Raw genomic sequence first — 23831 nt, 5'->3', positions numbered from 1 at the left:
GAGCTTCTGGGGAACCCTTTTTTGGAAAATAAATAAACAAATACATCTTCAAGGGTTCTTTTGAGGCTCAGGGTTCCTGTAAGAACCGTTTCAATACAGAGAACTCTTTTTGGAAGAAGGGGTTCTTCAAGGGCTGTTGGAAACATGGCTATTAGAAGATGCTTACCATCAAATTTTCAAATGTTTAGCCATGTTTCAGTATTCGCTCAGAAATTCGAAGGAAATTCTACATCGAGATTATTGAGTAAATTTTACAGTTTGAAAAACAAACAAACCAAAAACTAGTTACTCCAACATTACGGAACGAACTCATGACCTTCAGGTTAGGAGACAACCACAGTATGACCTGAGCTATTGCAACCATGTTTGACCCTGTACTGCATTGCTGGTGTGTCCAAAATGAGGCCAACTTGCAAGGATTCCACCTGACAGCAGCAATATACTACCACACAGCAGAAGCAGCATGGCTCATTTGGTACACTGGGTGTCCCCAAACCTGAAGCTTTGTACCTCACCCTTTGAGTAGCCTTTTTTTTTCTTTTTCTTTTTTTTAAATAACCGGTAAATGTACTCCATGCTATTCACTCAGAAATTCTAAGGTTTTTCAAGTCTCTTTCTTGTTGTGTGTAGCTGTGTGGCTGTGGCCTATGAGGTAGAGCTGGTTGTTCAGTAACCAGAAGGTCTGCTATTCAAGTCCCACTCTGTCTATTTTTTGTCAGTGCACTATGCGACTGAGATTGGGATTTAAGAGGCATTTGTCAACAGAAGAACTATTTTTTTGTATGACAATTTCCAATTTGTGATGTACAACACTTAACCTAAGAATACAATACAAATATTTGATGGAGCAACACAATATACTCTCTGTATACTTTGTTCCTGCTGTTGTAAACCTTTTATTCACTTTTGAAAATTGTGGAGTTAACCTATTTCTGGTTGTGTGTGAATGGTGACTGTGGATCAGGGGGTAGAGATGTTTGGGCAGTAACTAGAAGTTCAGCTGTTCAAATCACACTCTCTCCAATTTGTGTCATTGAGTCCTTGGGCAAGGCATTCTGCACACATGACTTCCTTCCACTGCTGCTCACACTGGTGTACGGATGGTGCGAATGTTTGGTGGTGGTCGATGTCGTGTTGCTCAGGGGAAAAGCTGGATTTTAGTGTGTGACCTGGGAGCTGGCCGCCATGATGGTTGCCCTGGGAGAGTTGAATGGCGATTTTTCTACAGATTACACGCTCCGCCCTCTTCAAAACAGGTGTGACATATCAGTGGTGATTACTATTTACTCGCGTGATCACCTGTGTATGAATTGGTAGGACATGCTGGATTGAAGTGAAACATCAAGCAATTGGAAAACTCAAATAATCAAGGTAAGTTAAATCTAATATATATTTTCAGCAAGTGTGACTCTTATCGGATCGAATCGGACCTTATGGAGAATGGTAGACATTTTTTTTTTTTTTTTTTAATGTTAACATTTGTTTCTCTTTTGTAGGCATGAGAGAGTTTGGACAAAAAAGAAGTGTGCCACTGCCTTCAACAAGTGGATTAAGGGTGACTATTGAACCTTCTTTTCCAGTAATTTATTTTTACTGAAAATTATTTCAACTTTATTAAAAGTAATTAATATGAAAACCTTGTGGGGTTCCTTCACTTTCACCTGATTTTGTGCCAGTGGAGGCTCTTGTTATAGGAGCCAGGCTTATTCAGTCTGTCCCACCATTAGGATGTGCTGATAAATGAATTAAATAAATGACTGCATACTCGGACTGCTCTCATTCGACCATGCATGGTTTTACTTTACTTTTTATAAATGGCTTCATATGGTCCAGTATGTATACTGTATTGGTGCTACTAACTGTCGTCTTCTTTTTTTTAATTATTATTATTATTATTTTTTTTATGTTGTCCTCCCTGTCCATGTCGCGATTGCTGGAGATGATCTGAATCCACCTGCTGAGGACAGCCATGGTGTACATGGCCTGTCCTGCCCTCCCTCCGGGACCTACATAATAGTTTTTCCTTAGAGCGTCTGCTTGTCCTTATCCATCATTGTTTGAAGATTTTTCAATAATAAAAACAAAATCCTCATTTAAAAATGGTTTGAATGTTTCTCAGTGTCAACAATAATTAACACACACAATATTTTTGATCTGTTGAGTAGTGCGGTTCTTAATAAAAAACCCATATAAAAAAAAGTCCTTGTGCAGGTTCTAGATGAAACCCTTGTAATATAAAAGGGTACTCAGTGGAACGTTCCATGAAGGTTCAATATGAAACCTTGCAATATAAAAGAGTTCTCAGTGGAACTCTCTGTGAAGGTTCTAGATGAAACCCTTGAAATACAAAATGGTTATCAGTGGAACTCGCTGTTCAGGTTCTGGATGAAACTCTTGGAACATAACAGGGTTCTCAGTGGAACTCCCTGTGTGAGATGTAGATGAAATCCTTAAAGGGTTCTTTGTTGAACCTCTCATACAGGGTTCTGGGTGGAACCTTTCACAGAAGGTTCTGGGTATAACCCATTATACCCTTTTGCAGGGTTCCAGGTGGAACCTTCATAAATGGTTATAACAGGAACCCAAAAAAGGTTCTCCTATGACGATGAGCTGGGGAACCTAAAAAGGTTCTAACAAGCACTTTTACTTCTAAGAGTGTATCATCACAATCAATCTGTCAAGTCAGACTTCTAAAGCCCATTTCCAGAGAGTAATAACTACGATAAATATGTACATTTTTTTTCAGTCTAAAGAGTATGTCATTTATTAGCTTTCAAGAAAACATGGAATAATACTTGTGGATTAAAAATGATAATATTAATATTAGACATAAGGAATAATGTCACCCAGCCTATGGTGTACTTCTGTTTGCATATATTCAAACAACATGTTTTTGAATTCAATACAAGGTTTTTGGTGCTAGGCTGGCAGTCATGTTTGGGCAACATATTCTTAGTGTTTTTGAACTAAAAAATGTGAGAGAGTAAACATTTTTATTTGTGGAGCTGGCACTTCTCGGCATTTTGACATCCAGTGCTGTGTGTGTACACTGTATTGACTACGTTACCCTGTAATTGACAGCCACCGTGAAAAGTGCGAGCAGGCAATTCTCTTTTGTTCTGGCGCAAACAGTCTGTCAGGATGCCTGTCGCGATGTAACAAAGCGCTATATAATTTCAGCTGGAGCAGCAGCCCAGCGAAACCAACCGTCTCCAGGGCAACCAATGACCAAGTTGATGACGAATTTTGAATTGCATTGCATGAGATTTCTGTTTCTCATGTGAAAAGGGTAAAATGTACCTCATAGCCGAGAACCCTTTCAGGGGTGAAGGAGAGCGCCTGCCAATTCACTTCGATTTCATAGGCTGAGACACTTCTGGCCCATACTCCCACTGGCAGCCCACTTGGCTCTGAAGCAGACAATAGGAGCCGGACTTAGCATCACTGCCTTCTTACATCAGCACAAAGAATAAATCTGTCTCTCTAAACATGAATTACATTGGTAGCATCTCAAAATGATGGCAAAAATCCAAAAGAATAAACCTTTCGCAGCGCCTGAATGTAAATGTCAGTTGATTGCGAGTTTGAAAAATGTGATATTTCCAAGCAATCTTCTTTGTGTTCCAAAATGTCTACACTTTGTAAGTCTCGATTTAAAGATTTGCCTGCATAGCGTGCCTCGTGGTGTTCCCGAGTGCCTTCAACAAAAAATATTTATATGATCTTTGTCCTCCTTTGGCATTCAGAATGTTTTGCAGCCTTGCACACATTTGTCTGGTTCTCACTGACTTACCTATCTCCGCAGAGTAGATGGTGACCACGGGGCTGAAGGGACCCTGCCCTTTGCTGTTATATGTGCCAACCTTGACATGGAACGGTGAGAAGGGTGCAATGCTTTCATTGCGGTACACATAGCGGGAAGCGCCAGGGGCAGAGGTGGCCACGTGGGTCCAGCTGACTTCTCCAAAGGCGCGGAAAGCAATGATGTAACCAAAGCTTTCGCCATTCTGTAGTTCTTCAGGGACAGGCTGAGATTGAAACACAAAACTATAGTGATATTAAAACATATACAAACCACTCACGTTCATCCCGCCCTTGGGCCAACGTGATCGGTTTGTGTGACCCTCAAATTGCTTTTGAGACCCACCTGACAATATGGAATGAAGAAAATGGCCTTAAAAGTGTCGAAGCTCACAACAGTGTATCTTTCAAATGAAAACATTATTTCGCCTTATGTACGGTGCTTAACAAATTTATGAGCCCTCCTATCATAAAAATAGGAATGAAGCACTCAACATTTTAACGGGAATGAGGAATTTCTTAATAAACTGAGTTCACCTTTTTATACCCATATGCAGCTCACTGAAGTCTAATAATTAAAACAAGAAATATGCAGCATTAACAAGTGCAGTCTTTTATATGTTCATAGGAACTTACTGTATAGTAATGGGGCTACATACCAGGAAAAGCAATGCACAGAATTTTTGTTTGCTTTTCTACCTACATGTACATCACACATTTGGCTGACAACTTGTTGCAAGGCAGATTTCATAAGACTCAACCCTATTTGCCCCAAAGACTGTGACAATGAAAATGTTTCACAAATCACACTGGCTTTTGAATGGTAAACTGTGCGGAAGGAGATGTGCGTGTGGACAAAAGTCAATTTAATTATGCATGTTCATTTTCTTATCGTCACTGTGTATTAAATATATAGAACAGCAATCTGTTGGTGCACTGCTCCTAATGCAGTCAGCAGTGGACTTTCAAACCTACTGTATCATCAGTATCTACAATTAATGCATTAATGCAATGTTACCTGTGCTACTTCATTACATTGCATACATTTGGCTGAACAATAATATAAAGACCAAAGCCTTCACATTTTTTTTATGCAGTTAGTGTCATCACTTCTGGGGTTTATGATCTAATAAAAATGAACAACATAAGATCGATGACTTACCTCCCATGTGATGACCAACTCTGACCTGCTTCCGCCCCCTCCGCCCACATCACCTGGCGCTGCATCAGGGACTACACAACAGACAGCTTGTCAACACCTCCACATAAGAAACTCTTGAAAGAGAACAAGAGCACTCAGAGAGCAGAGACATCTGCCAAGGCTCCGAGAAGGTAAAGATTTAACCAGAATAACAACTCCTTCTTATTCCAAAATGTCTACAATAAGAACAAAATGAAATAACATACACTATTCATGATATGATTTGATGAGATTTATGACATTGATTAGACTTTGAATGTGTTTAATGAGATTTTCAATGTGGAATTTGAATTGCTACTATCTGGGTCAAACCTGGATAAAACTCAGTTTGCCATTTTTGGGTACACAGCCAATTTGATTTAAATCAAATAAGATTTGACAAATGTGTTTCAAAGTTCCGTCCATTACAAATATATATTTTTCATGATGCTATAAATGGAAACACAGTGATGAGATAATGCAGAGTATGCATCTTAAAAAAAAAAAAAAAAAAAAAAAAAAACTAATTCAGACCGTAACACAAATTGACAAGGAAGTTGCACATATATGCATAATTTGACAAATTTATATTGACAAAGACACACTTGAAAAAAATATTCCACATTTTTGTCTTCCTCTTGTAATAGTACCAAATGATCTTGGAAGATTACATTACGTACCTGCATCCTCTGTCCTTGTCTTGACTGACACAGGGCTGGGTTCTCCAACTCCGACACTGTTGCTAGCCAATACCCGAAACTCATACTCCACCCAGGCATTAAGGTCCACCACAGTGGCTGTCAGCGTGCCTCCATCAATTATCTCCGGAACTACAAACACACAGACAAAGACAACACATAATTAAGACAACTCCTTCAAGTAAATTCAGAGGAAAATCATACAAATGGTGGCGTTCTGAAAACTTGACAAATCCTGAAGGAGTTATCTCATAACAATTATGTAGCATTTTAACAACAAAACAAAAAACTGACTAAGTAAGTGAAATAATGTTTGTTTTGTTATAGCAAAAGTGCAAGCAGTTAGTGGTATGCGATACTGCCAATGTTGGTATCGATCCAATACCAAGTAAATATCGCCGATACTGGCCCTATATATATATATATATATATATATATATATAACATAACATAACATAACATATATAACATTAAATAAGATGCAAAACAAATTATTTTTCAAGTACAATACTGTATGTGTTCAGGAAGTCTACTACAAAGATGAGGTGCTACAAGTAATCACATGATGGCACATAATTGAAACAGGAGGGGAGTGAGGAGAGCGGGTCCACATCTGTCTGTTCCTGCTCTGCTCTGCTCACTCCAGAAGTGGAGTGTGTGGTGACATACCTGTTATCTGATTGACCAAACCGCAGCAGGGTATAAAAGAGCCAAACTGAAACTAAACTATTACATCAATATTATAGTGCCAGTATCGATCTGTTCTCGATACTGATTGGGTATCGCTAAGATTGATATTTGGATCGATCTGACCCCCCACCACTCCAGGCAATAGGGTGGGGCACAATGATTAGTAGCCTATGCCATGCAGCCGCACAGGCAAAAGTATAAGGATTTGCATCTCAGGCCTTCCTGTTTGCATGTTCTCCTCATGCTTGCCTGACTTTTCCCCAAAGTACTCCAACCTTCTCCCCCGTTCCAACAAATATTGAGGTTGAATTAAGATTCTAAAGCACAGGTCTCGAACGCCAGTCTTCGAGGGCTGCAGTCTTGCATGTTTTAGGGTTCTCTCCACGAACACACCTGATTTATCAGCAAGCTCTGCAGGAACCTGATAATGATCCTCATTATATGATTCATTTATATGATTGAGGAGAGAAACCTCTAAAACATGCAGGACTGCGGCCCTCGAGGACTGGAGTTTGAGACCTGTGCTCTAAGGCCTACTGTTTGCTTTGTCTTTATCCTAGCTCTTAGCTTATCCATTACTATTATTATGTTCAAATGTTAGTTTCATGCTACTCTAGCTATTAGATTAACAATTGGCTTGTCATTCTAATGTTAAGTACCATGTGGCCTATAGCCTAAACTTAGCTTATCTTGTGCTTCTGTCATGTCATGTGGGCATAGTGTTTGGTAATCCAGAGTTATTTAATGTAGATTTAGGAAGTAATTATAAGATTATCTAAGTTTCTTTCATGCATCAATAGAAATATTGTTTTCTTTCAAGGTTTTCTGATTATGACACCTCAATTCAAATAAAACTACTGGTAGGCCTATGAAGAAAACATGCCATCTGAGTTCATCACCTTCAATCCTCCTCTTGTTCCCTGTTTTCGAGTTACGATAAAGAATGAGGTAAAACTAGATACTATGTGCCCTGTGATTGACTGGCCACCCGGGATAGCTGCGGTGTATTACTTTGTGTGAGAATAGCCATCACCAGTTTCTCGCGTTAACATTAGGGGATCTCCACGGATGCAGATGAGCCATTTGTTTAAAGCATTATGTTGCCTAGTGAAAAAGACTATTAATGACCGCTACTGGGATTTGTGGGCCAATTGTGCATTCCATAATCTCGAGGCAATTTGGATGATTGAGAGGCAAGGTGCAGATTGGAGTCTGGTCTGGTGAATGGTCACTGGAAGTTCAGATTTATTGGTCTGCAGTGCAGAAGAGCAGCTGTTTGTTCCCCAACTGTGAATTTATGAGCTTCAATTATGTAAGCTTGTGTTCACCTGATTAGGTACTTATAGGCAGAGTTCAAGTTCTGTTTTTCTCTCATTTTGACTCATAGACTTGGACCATAGAGCATCCTGAGACATTTTTATTTGCCTGTCCAGGCTATTTCCGAACGTGTTAGATCTTTTCCTCCTCAGGATTTGCCACAGACTCAACTCTTGTTCCACACTATCCTGAGAACAAGCAATGCACTGTGATTAGATTTCCGAGTATCAAGTGCTGGAATAAATTATTGCAACGGATGATTTTCATCTCCCCATTCTTTTGAAGGTCCCTGACAGAGTTGGCATCCAACAATCCAATCACACGGGCCAGTTCATTTTCATAATCACAAACGCGTTGCAGGGCAAAAAGCTAGCTCGCCTGATAGAAACACAAATGCATCCATCAACAGGGATATATATATATATATATATATATATATATATATATATATGATTTTGTCATTTTATATTACAGGTACAGAAACACTATTCTTAGAAGAACATTGTGTTTTGGTGGTGGCACTAAGAACCTCTTGTTGGTGAAAAATATCACAGGTTTCTAGAAGAGATACTTTGGAGCTAATGGTGTTGTTTATGTTGAAACGAGAGGCAAGTATGTGGTTGGAATGTCTACCATACCAGATTCACTGGACTCTTGGGTTTCTTTGCTCAAATTCAAAAGCTTGGCCCTTTCTGTGTGGAGTTTGCATGTTATCCTCCGTGCTTGCATACTACATTTTTCTCGCAGTCTGGTTAATTTAAAAACTCTAAAATACCTGCAGTTGTGGATATGAGTGTGTTTGGTTGCTTGTCTAGTTTCCACCCTATGATTAACAGACAATCAGTCCACTTGTGTACGCCGTTTGAAACTCAGAATAACCTAGGATAGACTTGGGCTTCCCAGGAACCCAGTGAAAGAAAATGGATTGATAATAGAGTGAATTGAGAAGACCAATATTTTTGAATGAGTCATACCACTCACCACTCATTCAATGTTAAATAGACTGCACTCTCTATATACACTATATGATGCCCAAAGCGCTTTACAAGGCCTCACATTCACACACTAAGGGGAGGTGCTCCTTGCAAGGTTCAGCTCCACTTCAACAAAAATAGGGTTTAGTGTCTTTCTCAATGACATGGTCACAAGGGTTGAGGACTGCATTCACAACCTTCGGGTTGGGAGACGACCACTCTACTACTGAGCCATGCTGTCCCAGAGTTCTTTTTTTCCTCCATTATTTAGCAGAACAGCCTTACAAAGAACTTCAAACTCCTTTGGAAAATGCTTTTATCTGAAACACAATATTTCTATTTCTGCAGCCAATCAGAAAGCAAGCCAGCAAAGAAGCCGGTGGTGAATCCAAAATCAAAACAGTCATGACGCAGCAGAAAGCTTGCGCTATTACACTCTTTTTATTTATTTTGCATTTTTTTAAATTAATTATTTATTTATTTATTTTTATACACGCACACACATTCTCCACAAATAAATGTGGTCTCTGGGTGGGACGCCAACCCACGCCGCCAGCACCGAGCTGAGGACAAGCCGGTGGGGAATCCAAAATCAAAACAGTTATGACGCAGCAGAAAGTCTGTGCTCGCGCTATTACACTCTTTTTATTTTATATATATATTTTTTTAATAAATTACTTGTATTTTTTTTTTTTTATACACGCACACACATTCTCCACAAATAAACGTGGTCTCCGGCGGGACGCCAACCCGCGCCGCCAGCACCGAGCCGAGGGCAAGCGATGTCCCGCCAGTGCCCATTTACACTCCTTTAAACAAGACCTTTTCTTTTTATGCCGCTTTTTGGCTGAAAACCAGGATCGACTCATGTTGACTTGGAAGTCACGTTTAATCTCGAGAGGTTTTGCGAGACTTCCCGTCACCTTCTTGAATGAACTCGGCTCGTGTGTGGTGTGTGATTGTGCGGTGTGGCTGCACACCACATACGGTAGGTTCAAAACTGTAACTCTCGTGATTTTTTGTCTTCACGTGTGGTGTCTGTAAAATATTGGAAATTGGCCGACAATTTAAAAATCTTGCTGTGTGAACCAGGCCTTAGCCGTTGAAAACGTTAAGACCGTGGAGTCACACACAGGATGATACTAACACATTGTTTAGCCTATGCCATACTCCTGCATAGGCATAGGTAAATTAAGTTAAATTAAATTACCACTGATTGTCACATCCACCGAAGTGGGGTGAAATTTGTTCTCTGCATTTAACCCATCCCCTGGGAGAGCGGTGAGCAGCAGCAGGGGCTGCGCTCGGGAATCATTTTTGGTGATCTAACCCCCCAATTCCAACCCTTAATGCTGAGTGTCAAGCAGGGAGGCAATTGGGTCCCATTTTTATAGTCGTTGGTATGACCCGGACGGGGGATTGAACCTATGACCTCCCAGTCTCAGGGTGAACACTCTACCACTAGACCAGTGAGCTGAAGAAAGAAGAACAGGGATCATTTAAAAAAATAAATAAATAAATAAAATAAATAAAGTAATAATAATAATAATAATAATAATAATAATAATAATAATAATAATAATAATAATAATAATAATAATAAAATAAATGCACCATCGAGGCTGATAATCCACGGGTCCATGTACTTGTATGGTGAGTACGGCTGGGAATCTGACTGTCTCACGGTTTGATTCGATTACGATTTGTGGGTCTACGATTCGATTCAGAATCAATTTTCGATTCTCGATTCAAACGATTTTCGATTCAAAATTATTTGATTGACAAATTATTTCTGCTTCAATTTACAAATATGCACAACATTGTCATGATCTACTCCAGTATGCTTTGCAAGACAAAATAACAAATAGAGACATTAAAATGTCTTTTTTTTTTTTTTTTTTTTTAAACATTTATTAATTTTGTATTCTAAGTGCCTTTTTCCACAAAAACAACATGTGGGTTACAACTGCCTTTCCCCTTCTTCTTCATTTCTAATTTAAATAAAATCGATTTTTGGATATTAATACTGATTCAATTCGATTAATAAAAGAAAATCTCGATTCTTTTATGATCGATTTTTTTGGCACACCCCTAATGGTGAGCATTAAAAATAAAAGAATTGGCAGCTGTTCAATGAGAACTTTTTACAAGGTAGGAATTTGATTGCTCATTGTAAACACTGTGTTTGTGCATATGACAATAAATCTCTTAAATCTAATTATAAATCATTATAAGGGCATTACATATACCTTTAAGTGACTTTTTTTTTATTTATTTTTTTACAGAGACCCCACATAAGACTAAGAAAAAAAATCACCTTGTGAGACAACCAGTTACTCCTCTGTACACAACGATTTGCAAGCATAAATAATAAACATGTTTGTCATTTACAATTGCCGGCCCTGACTCTTCTATGATCATATCAAGGAGACACAATCCTTCTTAACATATCATGGCTTTGCTAACTTTAATTGTATGGGAGGGAAATTGCTCTAAATTGGCCTCATTTCCAGTATGTGTCCCCAGCTTTAGTGAGGCGCAAAGTCAATTTGGAACACCACTTTAGTTGCCCCCTGCACAATAAAGCGTAAACCTGAAGAAGATGAGAGGACTTAGGTTTGACTGACACAGGTGTGAAGTGGTTCTGGTGAGCCCCACTGACCACCACATCGATTAAGCAACCCCCCTCCCCCCACTTCCCCTGTGCGGTTGACCTCTATTGCTGTCCTCGTCGCACACAGCAGTTGAATCTCCCTACGGAGGGCCACAACATATCTGAGAAGGTGTGCAATTAAATGAACATTTCTTTGAATTTTTTTCCTACCAGTGTTAACCCTCTGCCAGCCCACAGTGAAAAGCGTCCTGGTCTGAACTATGTAATTGTTGAGGGGGCTCCCGTTGTCCCGTCCGGGGGTCCACACCAGCTGGGCTGTGCTGTCTGTCACCTCCTCCACTGTCACAGAGTCTGGTGGGCTGGGCGGGCCTGGCTCGATCACAAAGACACACACATTGAGATGTACGCACACGCGCGGCCACAGGCAGTACAACATGTGTTTACATGCATGCGTGCGCTCACACAGCTCCAAGGAATGTGTTGGCATGAATAAAATATTTATCCCACTGATTGTCAGCCCTTTGTCAAAAGCCTTAACACCTTAAAATCGATATTAGCATGGGGACATATTTCCTAAGTTTTGAGTTCGAAGACAGGTGATGCCCTTCACAAGGAATTAAAATTGAATTCACAATTTATCCCCCAATATTCACTCAAGCTGCAATACTTCCCTTTCATGGTCCTCCTGGTAATTGATCGATGAAACAGCAGACGCGAGTAGATGCCGGGAGTCACGTAACAAAAATGAAAGTTAAAGATGAAAAAGGGTCTCATAGTTGAGAAGGATAAGCATTTAATCATTTATTTCTATTACTCCTTCTTTTGAGAAGTGCTTCATCCTCATCTACTGTTTCCTGTTCTAATGAAGGTGTCAGCTCATCAGAAATAATAGACCACTAGAGAGCTATGAGGTGCACCGCAGAATAACAACGCCCCGAGTCCTAGCTCACACACTAAAGTGGATCTTAAACAGAAGCAAATTATATACTCTAATTATTAAAGGGGTTAAATCTTTTTTAACAAGCAAACAATAGATTTTGCGGTACTCTGAAGTTATAACACTCAACCTGCATTCCTCAATGGGATACAGTATTTCAATATTAACATAGCGTTACACCCTGCAGGCATACACTTATATTTAAAGTACAGATCTTAATAAGACTCATTAGTCGCTCTTGATAAGAAAAATAACAATGTATGTCCTTGCTAATAAATAATAATTGGAACCAAAAAGCAATCAACGCTCAATTCTCCATCTTCTTAAATTACATTATGTTGGATGAAGCTGGAGCGAGCTGACACTGTTGCCCCCAAAAAGGTGTGCTAATTGCTTAATAAGGGCATATTTTCTAGATCTTTAAGAATATGATTAAGTCTTGGGGCAAGCATACAGTATGTGGCAGAATTGAGAATATCTTGCTTTGTTTATAGTATAGAAATTATAAGGTAAATGTGACAATCTGGGTGAGATGATCAAATTACAGTGTCACCATATCTTGAGGACAGGGACAATGACAACAATTTTAGAACTCATCAACATGGTCTTGTCTTTAAACACTGACCTTCCCAAGGGCCAACATGCCACAGTGTAGTGTTTGTGAAGTACTAACTCGAGTGGTATCAAAGATACTCCCATGGTAAGGATAATTAGGAGGAGCTGGGGAGGGAGCAATAATCATTCTGGAGTGCCAAGAGAAAAGATCATTGACCTTCAATGCCATGAGAACATTGCAAAAACAATACCTCGTGCTACGTTCACTTAAAATGAAGGAAACGTTCACAATTCAGCAAGTCTCCTATTGCTTGCATCCCCAGTTCAATGTACACTTTATGGTCAAAAGTATTGAGACACATCAATAATTAATCAATCAGTCAATCATCGGTGGGGCTATAGAACAAATTAACAAGAAATTTTGACCTTACAAATGGTGTAAAACTGGGATTTCTCCATTGTGGGCATAAAAAACCCCCAAAACATTTTGTATTGCATTTCTCATCTTTTTTTAACAGTTTTTTTTTTTTTTTTTTTTTTTGTGCTTTTTCTTATTGTTATTACTATCATTGGCCACAGGTTTAAAGGTTAGCATGGTTTCCGCACAGCATATCAGCTGGCAGCTGTACTGGAAAGTAATATCTGAAATGACACATCGCTTGGTTGCCACTAGCTTCATGGTTTGCTGCCTAACATTTGAAGCCGTTTGATGCGAGTGGAATGACACATTGCTGACAGCTGCCATCAGCAGGATGTTCTGTATAAATAATGCAGAGTCACAGGCAGGATTCACTTCACTTGACATGCATTTCATTGTTTCTATTAAGAACGAGCCTTATTTCCACTTAGCCCTCAGCTATTACAGCTATTTTCACTCCAAGATGTCTTTCAGCTGAATCAACAACCTCACATACACTCACTGTCACTTTATTAGGTACACCTCTTTTTTTATTTAAAATGTAAATGTTCAAAATGTCTGTTTGTCGTTATGCATTTGTATAGCAATACAAATTGCACTCTCAATAATAAACATTCACGTACAAAGTCAAAATTTTTCATTTATGGTCGAACACCCTAAAAGGTGGTACAATTTAGTGTACTTACAATGCCATAATAATAATAATAATAATAATAATAATAATAACAATAATAATAATAATAATAATAATAATAATAATAATAATAATAATAATAATAGTACATTGTCATTTTTTAAATAAATATATGAGATTAAGAAGGTAGAAAAACTACTAGAAATGTTGTCTTTATAGTTTCTAAGGTTTGGTGATGGTGAGCCTATCGACTCTAGGGGTTTCTCTGTAGTGCTTATATACTATAATATACGTATTACGTACCCAATGTTGTGCCCCACGGGTGTATGCCTTTAACCTTTTCACATGCCGAACATCCTCTCTCCACTCGTTTGGCATTTAACACATTTGTGTAGTGTCAATTTGTGCCGCAATTTGGCACATTGATCCAATCGAGAAGCCGACCTCTTCTCACCCAGCTGCCATACAAATCAGCTATTAAACCAAAAATGTCTGTACAGCCTGATGTAGCTCATGACAAATGGTTCCCTTATAGTCATGCATGCAGACTATTGGCTGTAATTAGAGGAAGGATGGCTGGCAGAAAAACAAGCCTGTTGTATTTGTCGTAATCAAGTGAGTGAAAGTACAGACAAAAACTGCACATAAAACCTGGGGCTTAATCTTGATGACAATGTGGGCAATTTAGCCGCTCTCCATTGAGCAGCTGAAACCAAACCTATTTGAGCTTAAAAGCCTGAGTGAACAATACGCACCCAGAGAGAAGCATGCATGGATAATGTCTCCTCGAAGATAAATTGTGCTTTATCTTTTTGCAGCAAAGCAGTTTGCCAACACGCAGGGCATAAATAGTATTTTGGATCAATTTGTGGCTTTCACACACTTTAAAAAGTTGGGTGGGATTTTTAATTTCTGCCTTCCAGAGCTTCCAAAAAGACCCTGCGCGCTGAGCCCTGTTTTAATTAGCGCATCCAGAGCGGTGGAGACGTTCTCTTACCTTTCACGATCAATACAGCCACGGCAGAGAGGCTTTCCACATCCGTGTCCACCACGCAGATATATTTGCCCGTGTGGTTCAGCTGAATATTCCTGATCATCAGATCTCCCGCGGCTCTCTGGCAAGGAGGAAAGAAAGCTTTATGTTGCATGGAAGATTAGCGCGTGTGACATCTTACTAAGGGATGGAGCGGGGCACGTTTAAGGTGGTGTAAATAAAAGGGGAAAAGAAAAAAAAAAGGGTTCTGCAGATAGTGGAGATATTTTACTTTAAAGGCCTGTTTCAAAGAGATATTACATCAGGCTCGAAATGATTTAGGAATATAGTGATGTGAATTGTGATTTGGTCATACAGTAATAGGTAGCTTCTGGCTAGAAGTGGCAAAAGACTGAAATGAACGTAAGTAAGGTTCATGATCAATGACTATAAAATGAATGTGAGTATGAATCATTTTTTGATGATCAAAGTTGTTTTACTTGAAACCACATCATTATTACAAATTGCATTATTGCTTTTAAAAACTTAAAAACACAATTCTAATATTTATTTTGTTAACAATAACAATTGTGTAATTGTCAGTACAGTCCACCATTAGGCCAGCGTAATCAACTCTAGATTAAATATGAACATTGGATGCGCCTGCTTTGGGTAATGAATCATTTGGTGATTTTCTTATTGAAAAACAAGGTCAGTTGATTACATTTTTCATGACACAGAATGATGATATAGATGGTGGCTTGATAAATGTGTCAACAATGGAAAAAAATACTTTATTATTGTTTTCATTTATGATTTTAGATGACTGTCTAAGCTGTTTAATTGCTCTGTTATAGTCATTCAGTTTTTCTTAATTGATGTCATATTGAACCTTAACTTGAATTTTTTTCTACTGTCACTCTCCCTGGCGTCACTTTCATTTTAGTTGCATGACTACCACGTCATTTCTCCATGAAGCGTTTTGTTTCACCTACATGGTTAATTTTAACAGGTGCAATATTTTGTACAGTATTTTTGTAGCACAGGCTCACCGACTGTAAACCATGTGGACGATAACTCATTTACATTTCTTTGAAAACTTTGATTTTATATCATTATTGTTAGCTATGTTTTTTTTGTTTTGTTTTTTCCCGAGCACTATTTTACTGTACAGAAATAGAAGACATGTCAATGAAAATTCAACGTCATTTAATAAATAATTTCGTCAAAGTTAAAGCACAATGAAAACACTGTAGCATTAAAAAATATTGTAACACAACACAGTATCGATGTCTTTTCCAGCCAAAGGTCCTCCATTTATCAAATAAAACCTTCATTTTGGCCTTAACTGAAAACCAATCCACGTTTCACACATCTATTGAGAGCTCAGGTTGGTCACAAAATATGACAGGGATTGTCAAATCAGGCAGAACCTTGTGGTTTAGATGAAAAAGATGAAAGTTTTGTAAATGTGTGACAAATTTAATTTTTATGTTTATGCTGCTTCCTTTTCTATTTGCAAGGTCATTCCCATGAGTTTCAAGGATCTGTTGCAAGCAATTGGACTTTCATGTTTGAACTGTTGCAGGTTTGCTGGTTCATAGAGAGAAGTGGGAAAAATGAGGGAATAATTTGTGAGGACAAATGGTAAATTAGCAGAGAAATTGTTCTCTTGGCATTGGCAAGGAAAATATGGAAGTTGTGCCAACATGGTTTAATTATGGAAATTAGATTCCTTGAAGCAGCAAAGTTAAGTTGATAATCTCTCTGAGCTGGGGACATTCAAGCATTTCTGGGGAAGGGAGTCTCTGTTCAGATAAGAAAACACACACACACACACACACACGAAGAATGATTAATCTCGATGTCTGAGGGTGTTCTGAAAGTGTACTGTCATTTGGGGCTTTGCCATGCTTTCCTTCTTTTAAAAGACACCTTTAATTATTTGTTTCCGCTTTCTCTTGCTTGCAACAGACAATGTCAAAGTAACATCTGAAAGGAAAAGAGCAGCTGAGCTGAGGGAGAAAGAAATCAACACAAGAGCAACAAAAGGTGTATTTTGACAAAGCAAGCGACACAAATCCATTCATCTAAGTAAAATTATATCTAGGGTCTCCACATTCCACAGTCTAAAGATTTTATTCAACAAGGAACAAGCAGCATCACACGAGCTGCACATTTTTTTTTTTTTAAGGTCTATCTCAATGTCAAGCTTTCTCTTCAAATGAACACAGAAATGAAAGCAAGGGTGGAAAAGAGGTGCCAACTGCCCATTCACACTTTCTAAAGAGGAAGACGGCCGAAGGTCACTCACCCCGCCCACCAGCTCAAAGTGACCGTCATCGTTGGCAATGAGCTGTCCGTTAAAGGCCCAAGAAAAGGAAACGTCCAGGACCGGATCGCTGGTCACCTGGCAGGGTAAAACGATGCTCTCGCCTACGATGATTTCCATGTCTACTGGGCCCTGGGTAATTCTGGTTGGATCTAGCACAAAAAACAACAACAAAAAACAACAACAACAACATCATATATTTTTAATTCTGGACAGCTGATATCACAAAGAACTATTGCTGCATTTGGCGCATTTTATCCTAAATCTCAGAATATGAGTGTCAAACTTGTTTTTAGCTCACCAGTGATGGGACACTGTGATCTCCTATAAACAAGTGATCATTTAAATACATAATAACTTGCAGAGAAATAGTGTTGAATATTGATACGTTTCCATCCATCCATCCATCCATCCATCCATCCATCCATCCATCCATCCATCCATCCATCCATTTTCTTGACCACTTATTCCTCACAATGGTCGCTGGCGCATATCTCAGCTGGCTTTGGGCAGTAGATGGGGTACACCGTGGACTGGTTGCCAGCCAATCACAGGGCACACAGAGACGACCAACCATCCACACTCACAAGGACACCTAGGGATAATTCGGAGCGCCCAATCAACCTGCCATGCATGTCTTTGGAATGTGGGAGGAGACCGGAGTACCCGGAGAAGACCCACGCAGGCACGGGGAGAACATGCAAACTCCACCCAGGAAGGCCGGAGTCTGGACTCGAACCTGCGTTCTCAGAAGTGGGAGGCGGACGTGCTTGATACATTTCCTACCTTGATAAATCATTTTGATAGTGGGAAATCATTAACATATTTGTCTCCAAATCGGTACATATCATAAATATTTAATAAAAACATTCAAAAAAATGTGATTTGAGCAAATTTATTTCAGTATTTCAGAAGTGCAAATCAAACTGGTTGCCTTGCCTTATGCATTAATCAGTACCCAAGAAGTAGCTCTCAATTTTAAAAAGGTTGGTGATCCCATTCATAGGGAATATGTCCTATTGCCGCAAAATTTGAACCACGTTAGGTGCTAAATTGCAAAAAAAAAAAAAAATCACAAAAGCATGCAAATGTCACGTGGCATGGTGATAAAGTTTGATGACTCGTCAAACAAAATGGAGCTCCAGTAACTCCACAAGGTCATAGCCAGACTGAGCAGTTCGTGTGTAGTTAAAGTGCCGCCCCGAAGAGACCGCTTTGCTTAATTAGTCACAGCGCCACCAGGAAATGTCAACAAATGTCATATATTAATCTTCTCCGTCAAGGTGGTTTATCTGATTGCTTTCAAATTCAGACAGGGCATACAAGACAAATGAAAGCTTTTGAGTTCAAATCAATGAATGTGTCGGAGCACTCAGAGCTCTCCTTCTTTCCTCAAGGGTTATTATCCCAGTCTGCAGTGGTCTCTGTGCTCACAGCTGTTTCAGTGGTGCCCCTTACAGAAAAGTAGAAATGTCAAAACACACACCCTAATAGAGTATTAGTTAGCAGATATGCCTCACAGTAAGGCTCTGGGTTTGAATCTTTGTGGAGTTTTGCATGTTCTCTGTCGTGTGAGTTTTCTCCAGATACTCTGGCTTCCTCCCACATTCCATTTTGTTCATTGAGGACTCTAAACTGTTCATAGGTGTGAATGTGAGTGTGGATGGTTGTCTGTTGAAATGAACCTTGCAATTGGCTGGCGACCAGTCTCAGCTGTACCCAGTCTCTCACACAAAGTTTAGGAATAGGCTCCAGCTCACCCACCGTACTAATGAGGAACAAGCGGAATATAAAATGGACGGATAGATGATCTCATTTGATGTAGGTACACCTGGCGCCTGTGTTACCAGTGTGACACTCATTAGCGCTATTTTCTTCAAGGAAGTCTAAAAGGTCATTTCATTATTCAAATTTCAAAGGGTGTATATGTACATTTTAAACACATTACTATGCATGATTGTTCTCTGAATTGTGTTTATCAAAAATATTAGCACAAACGTTCCTTTGCTAATGTGGATGAGCTTATTTTTGCTTTCTGAGTAAGCCGAAGGTTGCAAGCCAAACAGCAACAATATTGTATTTATAAAGTCAAAGCACATCTATTTTTTTTTTTTTTTTTTAGTTATTAGTGTTTGCTAAGTGCCCTGGTGTATATTTAGCTGTAAATGAATCTTTAACTTACGGTACTTTATAAAATTGTGGCCTTCATGACTGAGTCATTGCCTCTATGTTTATTCACTTATGATTGAGTCCAGCTAAAGCATGCATATTGAAAGTTGACTTATTCTAAAAGTTTTACATTTATTCATTATACACTAATTGAGAGTTGTATTGTGAAAGAGGTTGAAATATTTTTGCAGGCAGGATTTTCAACGATAGTGATTCTGTAAGTTAACACTAATATTGCCTTGTATGGCTGACATAAAACTTCTGCATGACAACAAAATTGTGGTTTCTCCAAGTGTGAGTTACACATGCATTTGTTTATTGTAATAGGCGTGATGAGAAATACAAAAACAAAATAATAATAATTGCCAAATGCCAGAATGATGCAAATATTACCAGTATAAATAAATAAATAAACTGACTGGTTCCACTCCTGACATATAGTCACACATTCATACTGCATGTATTTAGCTCCCCATATTCCTAAAATACAGACATTCCATTCATCAAGCTTTTCTTCAATTTGAACACACACACCCTCTTTCTTGCAACCTCCTTTTCTCACTTGGGCATCCTTGCCACTCAGATATCTCAGCATCACCATTAGTGCCCCTCCCCCATTGTCTATATTGATTAGCTTCAACCCTTCATCTCTGTACTCGTTTTCTATCACCTCTTTTGCCATTTTTGCGCCCTTCGCATACCACCGAATTCGTCATTAACCAAGCCTATTAACGCATTCACAACAATCATCTTCACCTTTATTATCAACACCCAATTTTTCCAGTATCCTACTGTGCTTCTAATTTTATTTCTTCATTCTTCGGATGATCTCTCTCCCTTCCTTGTCCTCTATTCCTAACTGTTTAATCCTCTCTCGCTTTCAACCCTAAACTCTGTTCTTCCGATCCTATTTTTGCATATGTATGTGATTTCTGATTTCCCCCTTCTTAGGTTTGCTTTGGTTGCCCTACTAGAAACATCTTAACCAGCCAACACCTCACCGCTACGCTATCTATTGCTCTGTGCCACTGTTGTGTCATCCACACGCTGAAATATCTTCCTTTCTCTCCTGGTAGTTATATCGCTGTCATGTATCCGTTGTTTAACAGCAGAGCAGTAAGAGGTCCTGCTGATAAGGAGTATAACAGCGCTGACATTGGACACCTTTGCTTCACGACCTATCCAGCCTAAAAGCATTCATACACATATCTTAGTTGAAAAGCCTTCAGTACTGAATTCTACAAGTATTCATGATTGATTCTATTGAATGTTTTGTTAAGATCTAAATGTATTACTGCTACTCCTTGTGCTTCCTATGTACTCAATGGTGTCTCTGATATTGCTGCACCTTTAGAATTAGTATTAAAAAAAAAATGCAATATAGAGGGACATTTGTTCCACCCTATTTCTGAAAATAACTGCAATACGGGGGTCACAACAAAGAGCAACGGAGAGGGGCTTGATAGCTAAGGCAAACAACTGGGGACTCGTGGGACAACCTTGGCGAGTGCAGCGATTAAGAGGAAAGTATGCTGACTGGGAATTGCTTGTCCTCACCAAGGCTATGGGGATGAATACACGAGTTTCACCCATGTGACAAAGTTCTTGCCAAAGCCAAACTTCTTTGGATTGTAAAATCGATACCACCACACAATCAAAGGCCTTTTCCACATCCTTTGAGATGACAGCATCTGGCAGAGAAGTCAAGAGGTGGTGATAAATTGTATTAAAAAGCCATCTTGAGTTAAAAATGTGCCTTATGTACACAACATTTGTGGGCAGTACAGTTTCCAAACAGAGAGCAAGCATCAAACAGTAACTTGGAAATTAGCATTAAACAGACCTGTGGGAAGAGCAGACACGGTGGTCTTTGTTCTCTTTAAGCAGAGGTGGGCAAAGCCCGCATTTTAACAGATGCTCACCTTTCGGTGAGTTTCTTCCGCACTTTGGGTGATTGCTTTATGATGCGAAGCCTCGTAAAACTAGATGGACCGTCTGTACTGACCCGGATCGATGCTGAGTTTGTGTATTTTTTCGAAGCTTGACGTCATAAAGCACTTGCCGAAAATGAGGAAGAACTTGCCGAAAGGTGGGCATCCATCAATGATGGGCCGATGTAATGACAGTTTTGTCCACCTCTGTTTTTATGGTTACGAGAGATGGAAGGTTGATCAAGTGTTAGGGGTAAACAAAGAATCTCAAATGATTCATTAAACATAACTCTCAGAACAGAGATGAATTTGAATGGAAATTTTCTATCAAATTATATACACTAGACACCAAAGTAAATACAACTGAAAGTTCATCATCGCTTACTGGTATTTCCAATTTTTCAACTGTGTTAGAATATCCCCTGCATCACCTTCTTAATCATATTGGTTATACGCTTGTTAACATTTGGTATATTTTGGATTTTAGTTGACGGGACACCTTACCTCCGAATGAGAAAATATCTCCCAAAATAATTCTTATTTCATAAGAAATTACATTGCCACTGTGCTAAAGGAAATAGATAATCATATATATGCCTATAGTTAACTGTGAAGGGGTTTCTAAAATTACATGATATGGACCCTTTAATGCTAGAAACAAGTCCGCTCCTTTGTTTATGCTCGGAATCGATGCTCACTGCTTGCCTTGCAAATGGAATGTTTATTTAAAAAAAAAAGTATATATTTGGGAATTGTTTAACCTAGCCCCATGTGTGTGTGTGTGTTTTTTTTTTTTAAGAGTTGTTTTAGTTATGTTGGGTGTCACAGAGTTTTCAGAGTTCCAATTGGGCTGTGGCACTCTAAAAGTGTCAGAAGGACTGAGTTAGTGTTTGATATTTCCGAATCTAAATTGATGTCTATGTATGTCTTGTTTTGCTTGAAGCACAAAGATAACTTGTCTGCTTTCATGGAGGATTAAGGGACTCAGAACGTATTCACACTTGAGATCTTAAATCAAAGGAACTGGATTTGACTGGGCTAAAATAATAATTACAACGGTTCAAAACTTTTTCACTTTTTTTTCATTCTATGTGCAGTAATTTCTGCCACCACTAATGTTGAATTTTATGTTCCGTGTTACCATTGTGCTTTTTTTTTTTTTTTTTATCTACTCATTACGATACTCAATTAATTATCTGACTTGCGCTTTACTGTCACTGTGTGTTAATGCACCCAGAATTTGAATGCTTGGTTATTTAGTTCTTTGGAAATTAGAGAAGAGCAGTTGAATGGAAGAGGATCATTAAGTTGTCTTAGTCTTTAAAAACTTGCCTCGTCTACTTCTTAATTGATGGCTATGCCCTGTTCCATTGTCACCATGATGAAACCCAAATACTTTTTTTTTCTTGCAACACGGTTCTGTATCATCTAAAGTGCTTTTTACTTTCTTGTTTCTTTAAAGTTTGCTCTTGAGTCTTTTTAAAAGGTAAATCAATTCTGCTGAAATGACTTGAAGAACAACAAAGAGACGATTTGCTCTCACTCTGTACCTTATTGGGCCTGCCAAAGGATTTAAAAAATGACATTGAAAGAGTGTCCCCTCACTGCTTAAGCTGGTAATAATCAATGTCTAGGTCATGGCCCCGTGTCACTGCCTGCATTATAGCCTTGAAAAATGCACTGGTAATTTAAAAGAATAACGGACCTTGACAGGTTTTCACTGCAGACAATAGCATGCAGCACATTCATAAACCTAGTAGGAAACCTGCAGAACATTTCACTATCGAGTCGATTCATTGTGTAAAGTTTCCAAATGAACTAAAGGCACAGTTGCACAAAAGACGGCAGCAATTTAAAAAATAAATAAATAAATACAAAATAAACGTTTCTTTCTTTCTTTCTTTCTTTCTTTCTTTCTTTCTTTCTTTCTTTCTTTTCTTTTTCTTTTTTTTTTTTTTTTAAACTCTGAATGTCCTTTCTTAGACTGTCCTAACAGCTGGCCGCTTTCACACGTACCCACTTGCTCTATTTACAAATTCCTATTCTTTGAATAAACAACCTGATTGGCTAAGTCAAGAGACAAGGGAGAAGTCATAAAGTCATTGGTCTGTTTTTTTTTTCTTGTGTGTATATACATTTACTATTTTAATGGTTAGAAAGCAGTGCAGATTACAAATTACGAAAAATTCAATCATAGATCTGCATTGAAAAACGTCCTTGTCCCTGATCCATCTGTCAAAAGGACATGATGTATTATTGTTATTATATTTATTTTTTTGTATTTCATTTAATGTTTTTGTTGTTAAATGAAAGAATCTGATGAACTACTATTTGTTTTTTTTAAAAACATCACACATAATTTTCATTTTTGTTTGCATATCATATTAACGATATACATTACCACATATTTACAGTGAATTCCCATTAATTCCCCATTTTTCAGGAGAAGGGAGGTTAGGAGGCGCCACAGTATATTTTACTAGTTGACGAGTTACTGATAGTCACAATTAGTCGACAAATTGGATCATTTGTAAATTGCGGCAAATCGCACCAGCAAGAAACTGCTCTCATATAACCATCATTATCTCCATCCATTCATCCATCCATC

At 38.6% G+C, this 23831-nt stretch overlaps 1 protein-coding gene across 1 annotated transcript in view; it reads right to left on the bottom strand.

The window, feature by feature from the left end:
• LOC144014608 (contactin-3-like) overlaps positions 1-23831 on the bottom strand; it is a 68241-nt gene that overhangs the window by 10806 nt on the left and 33604 nt on the right. Inside the window, exons 13-19 of the mRNA XM_077514693.1 lie at positions 17106-17275; positions 14816-14933; positions 11485-11643; positions 5662-5811; positions 4964-5034; positions 3794-4028; positions 3301-3410 (exon numbers count right to left, since the gene is read on the bottom strand). Coding sequence (XP_077370819.1) covers positions 3301-3410; positions 3794-4028; positions 4964-5034; positions 5662-5811; positions 11485-11643; positions 14816-14933; positions 17106-17275 — 1013 coding nt within the window. The remainder of the gene's footprint in view (positions 1-3300; positions 3411-3793; positions 4029-4963; positions 5035-5661; positions 5812-11484; positions 11644-14815; positions 14934-17105; positions 17276-23831) is intronic.

The sequence above is a fragment of the Festucalex cinctus genome, chromosome 2 (assembly GCF_051991245.1).
Source record: "Festucalex cinctus isolate MCC-2025b chromosome 2, RoL_Fcin_1.0, whole genome shotgun sequence".
Lineage (NCBI taxonomy): Eukaryota > Metazoa > Chordata > Actinopteri > Syngnathiformes > Syngnathidae > Festucalex > Festucalex cinctus.
Note: the sequence above shows the minus strand (reverse complement) of the source record. Positions and strands in the feature narration are given on the sequence as shown.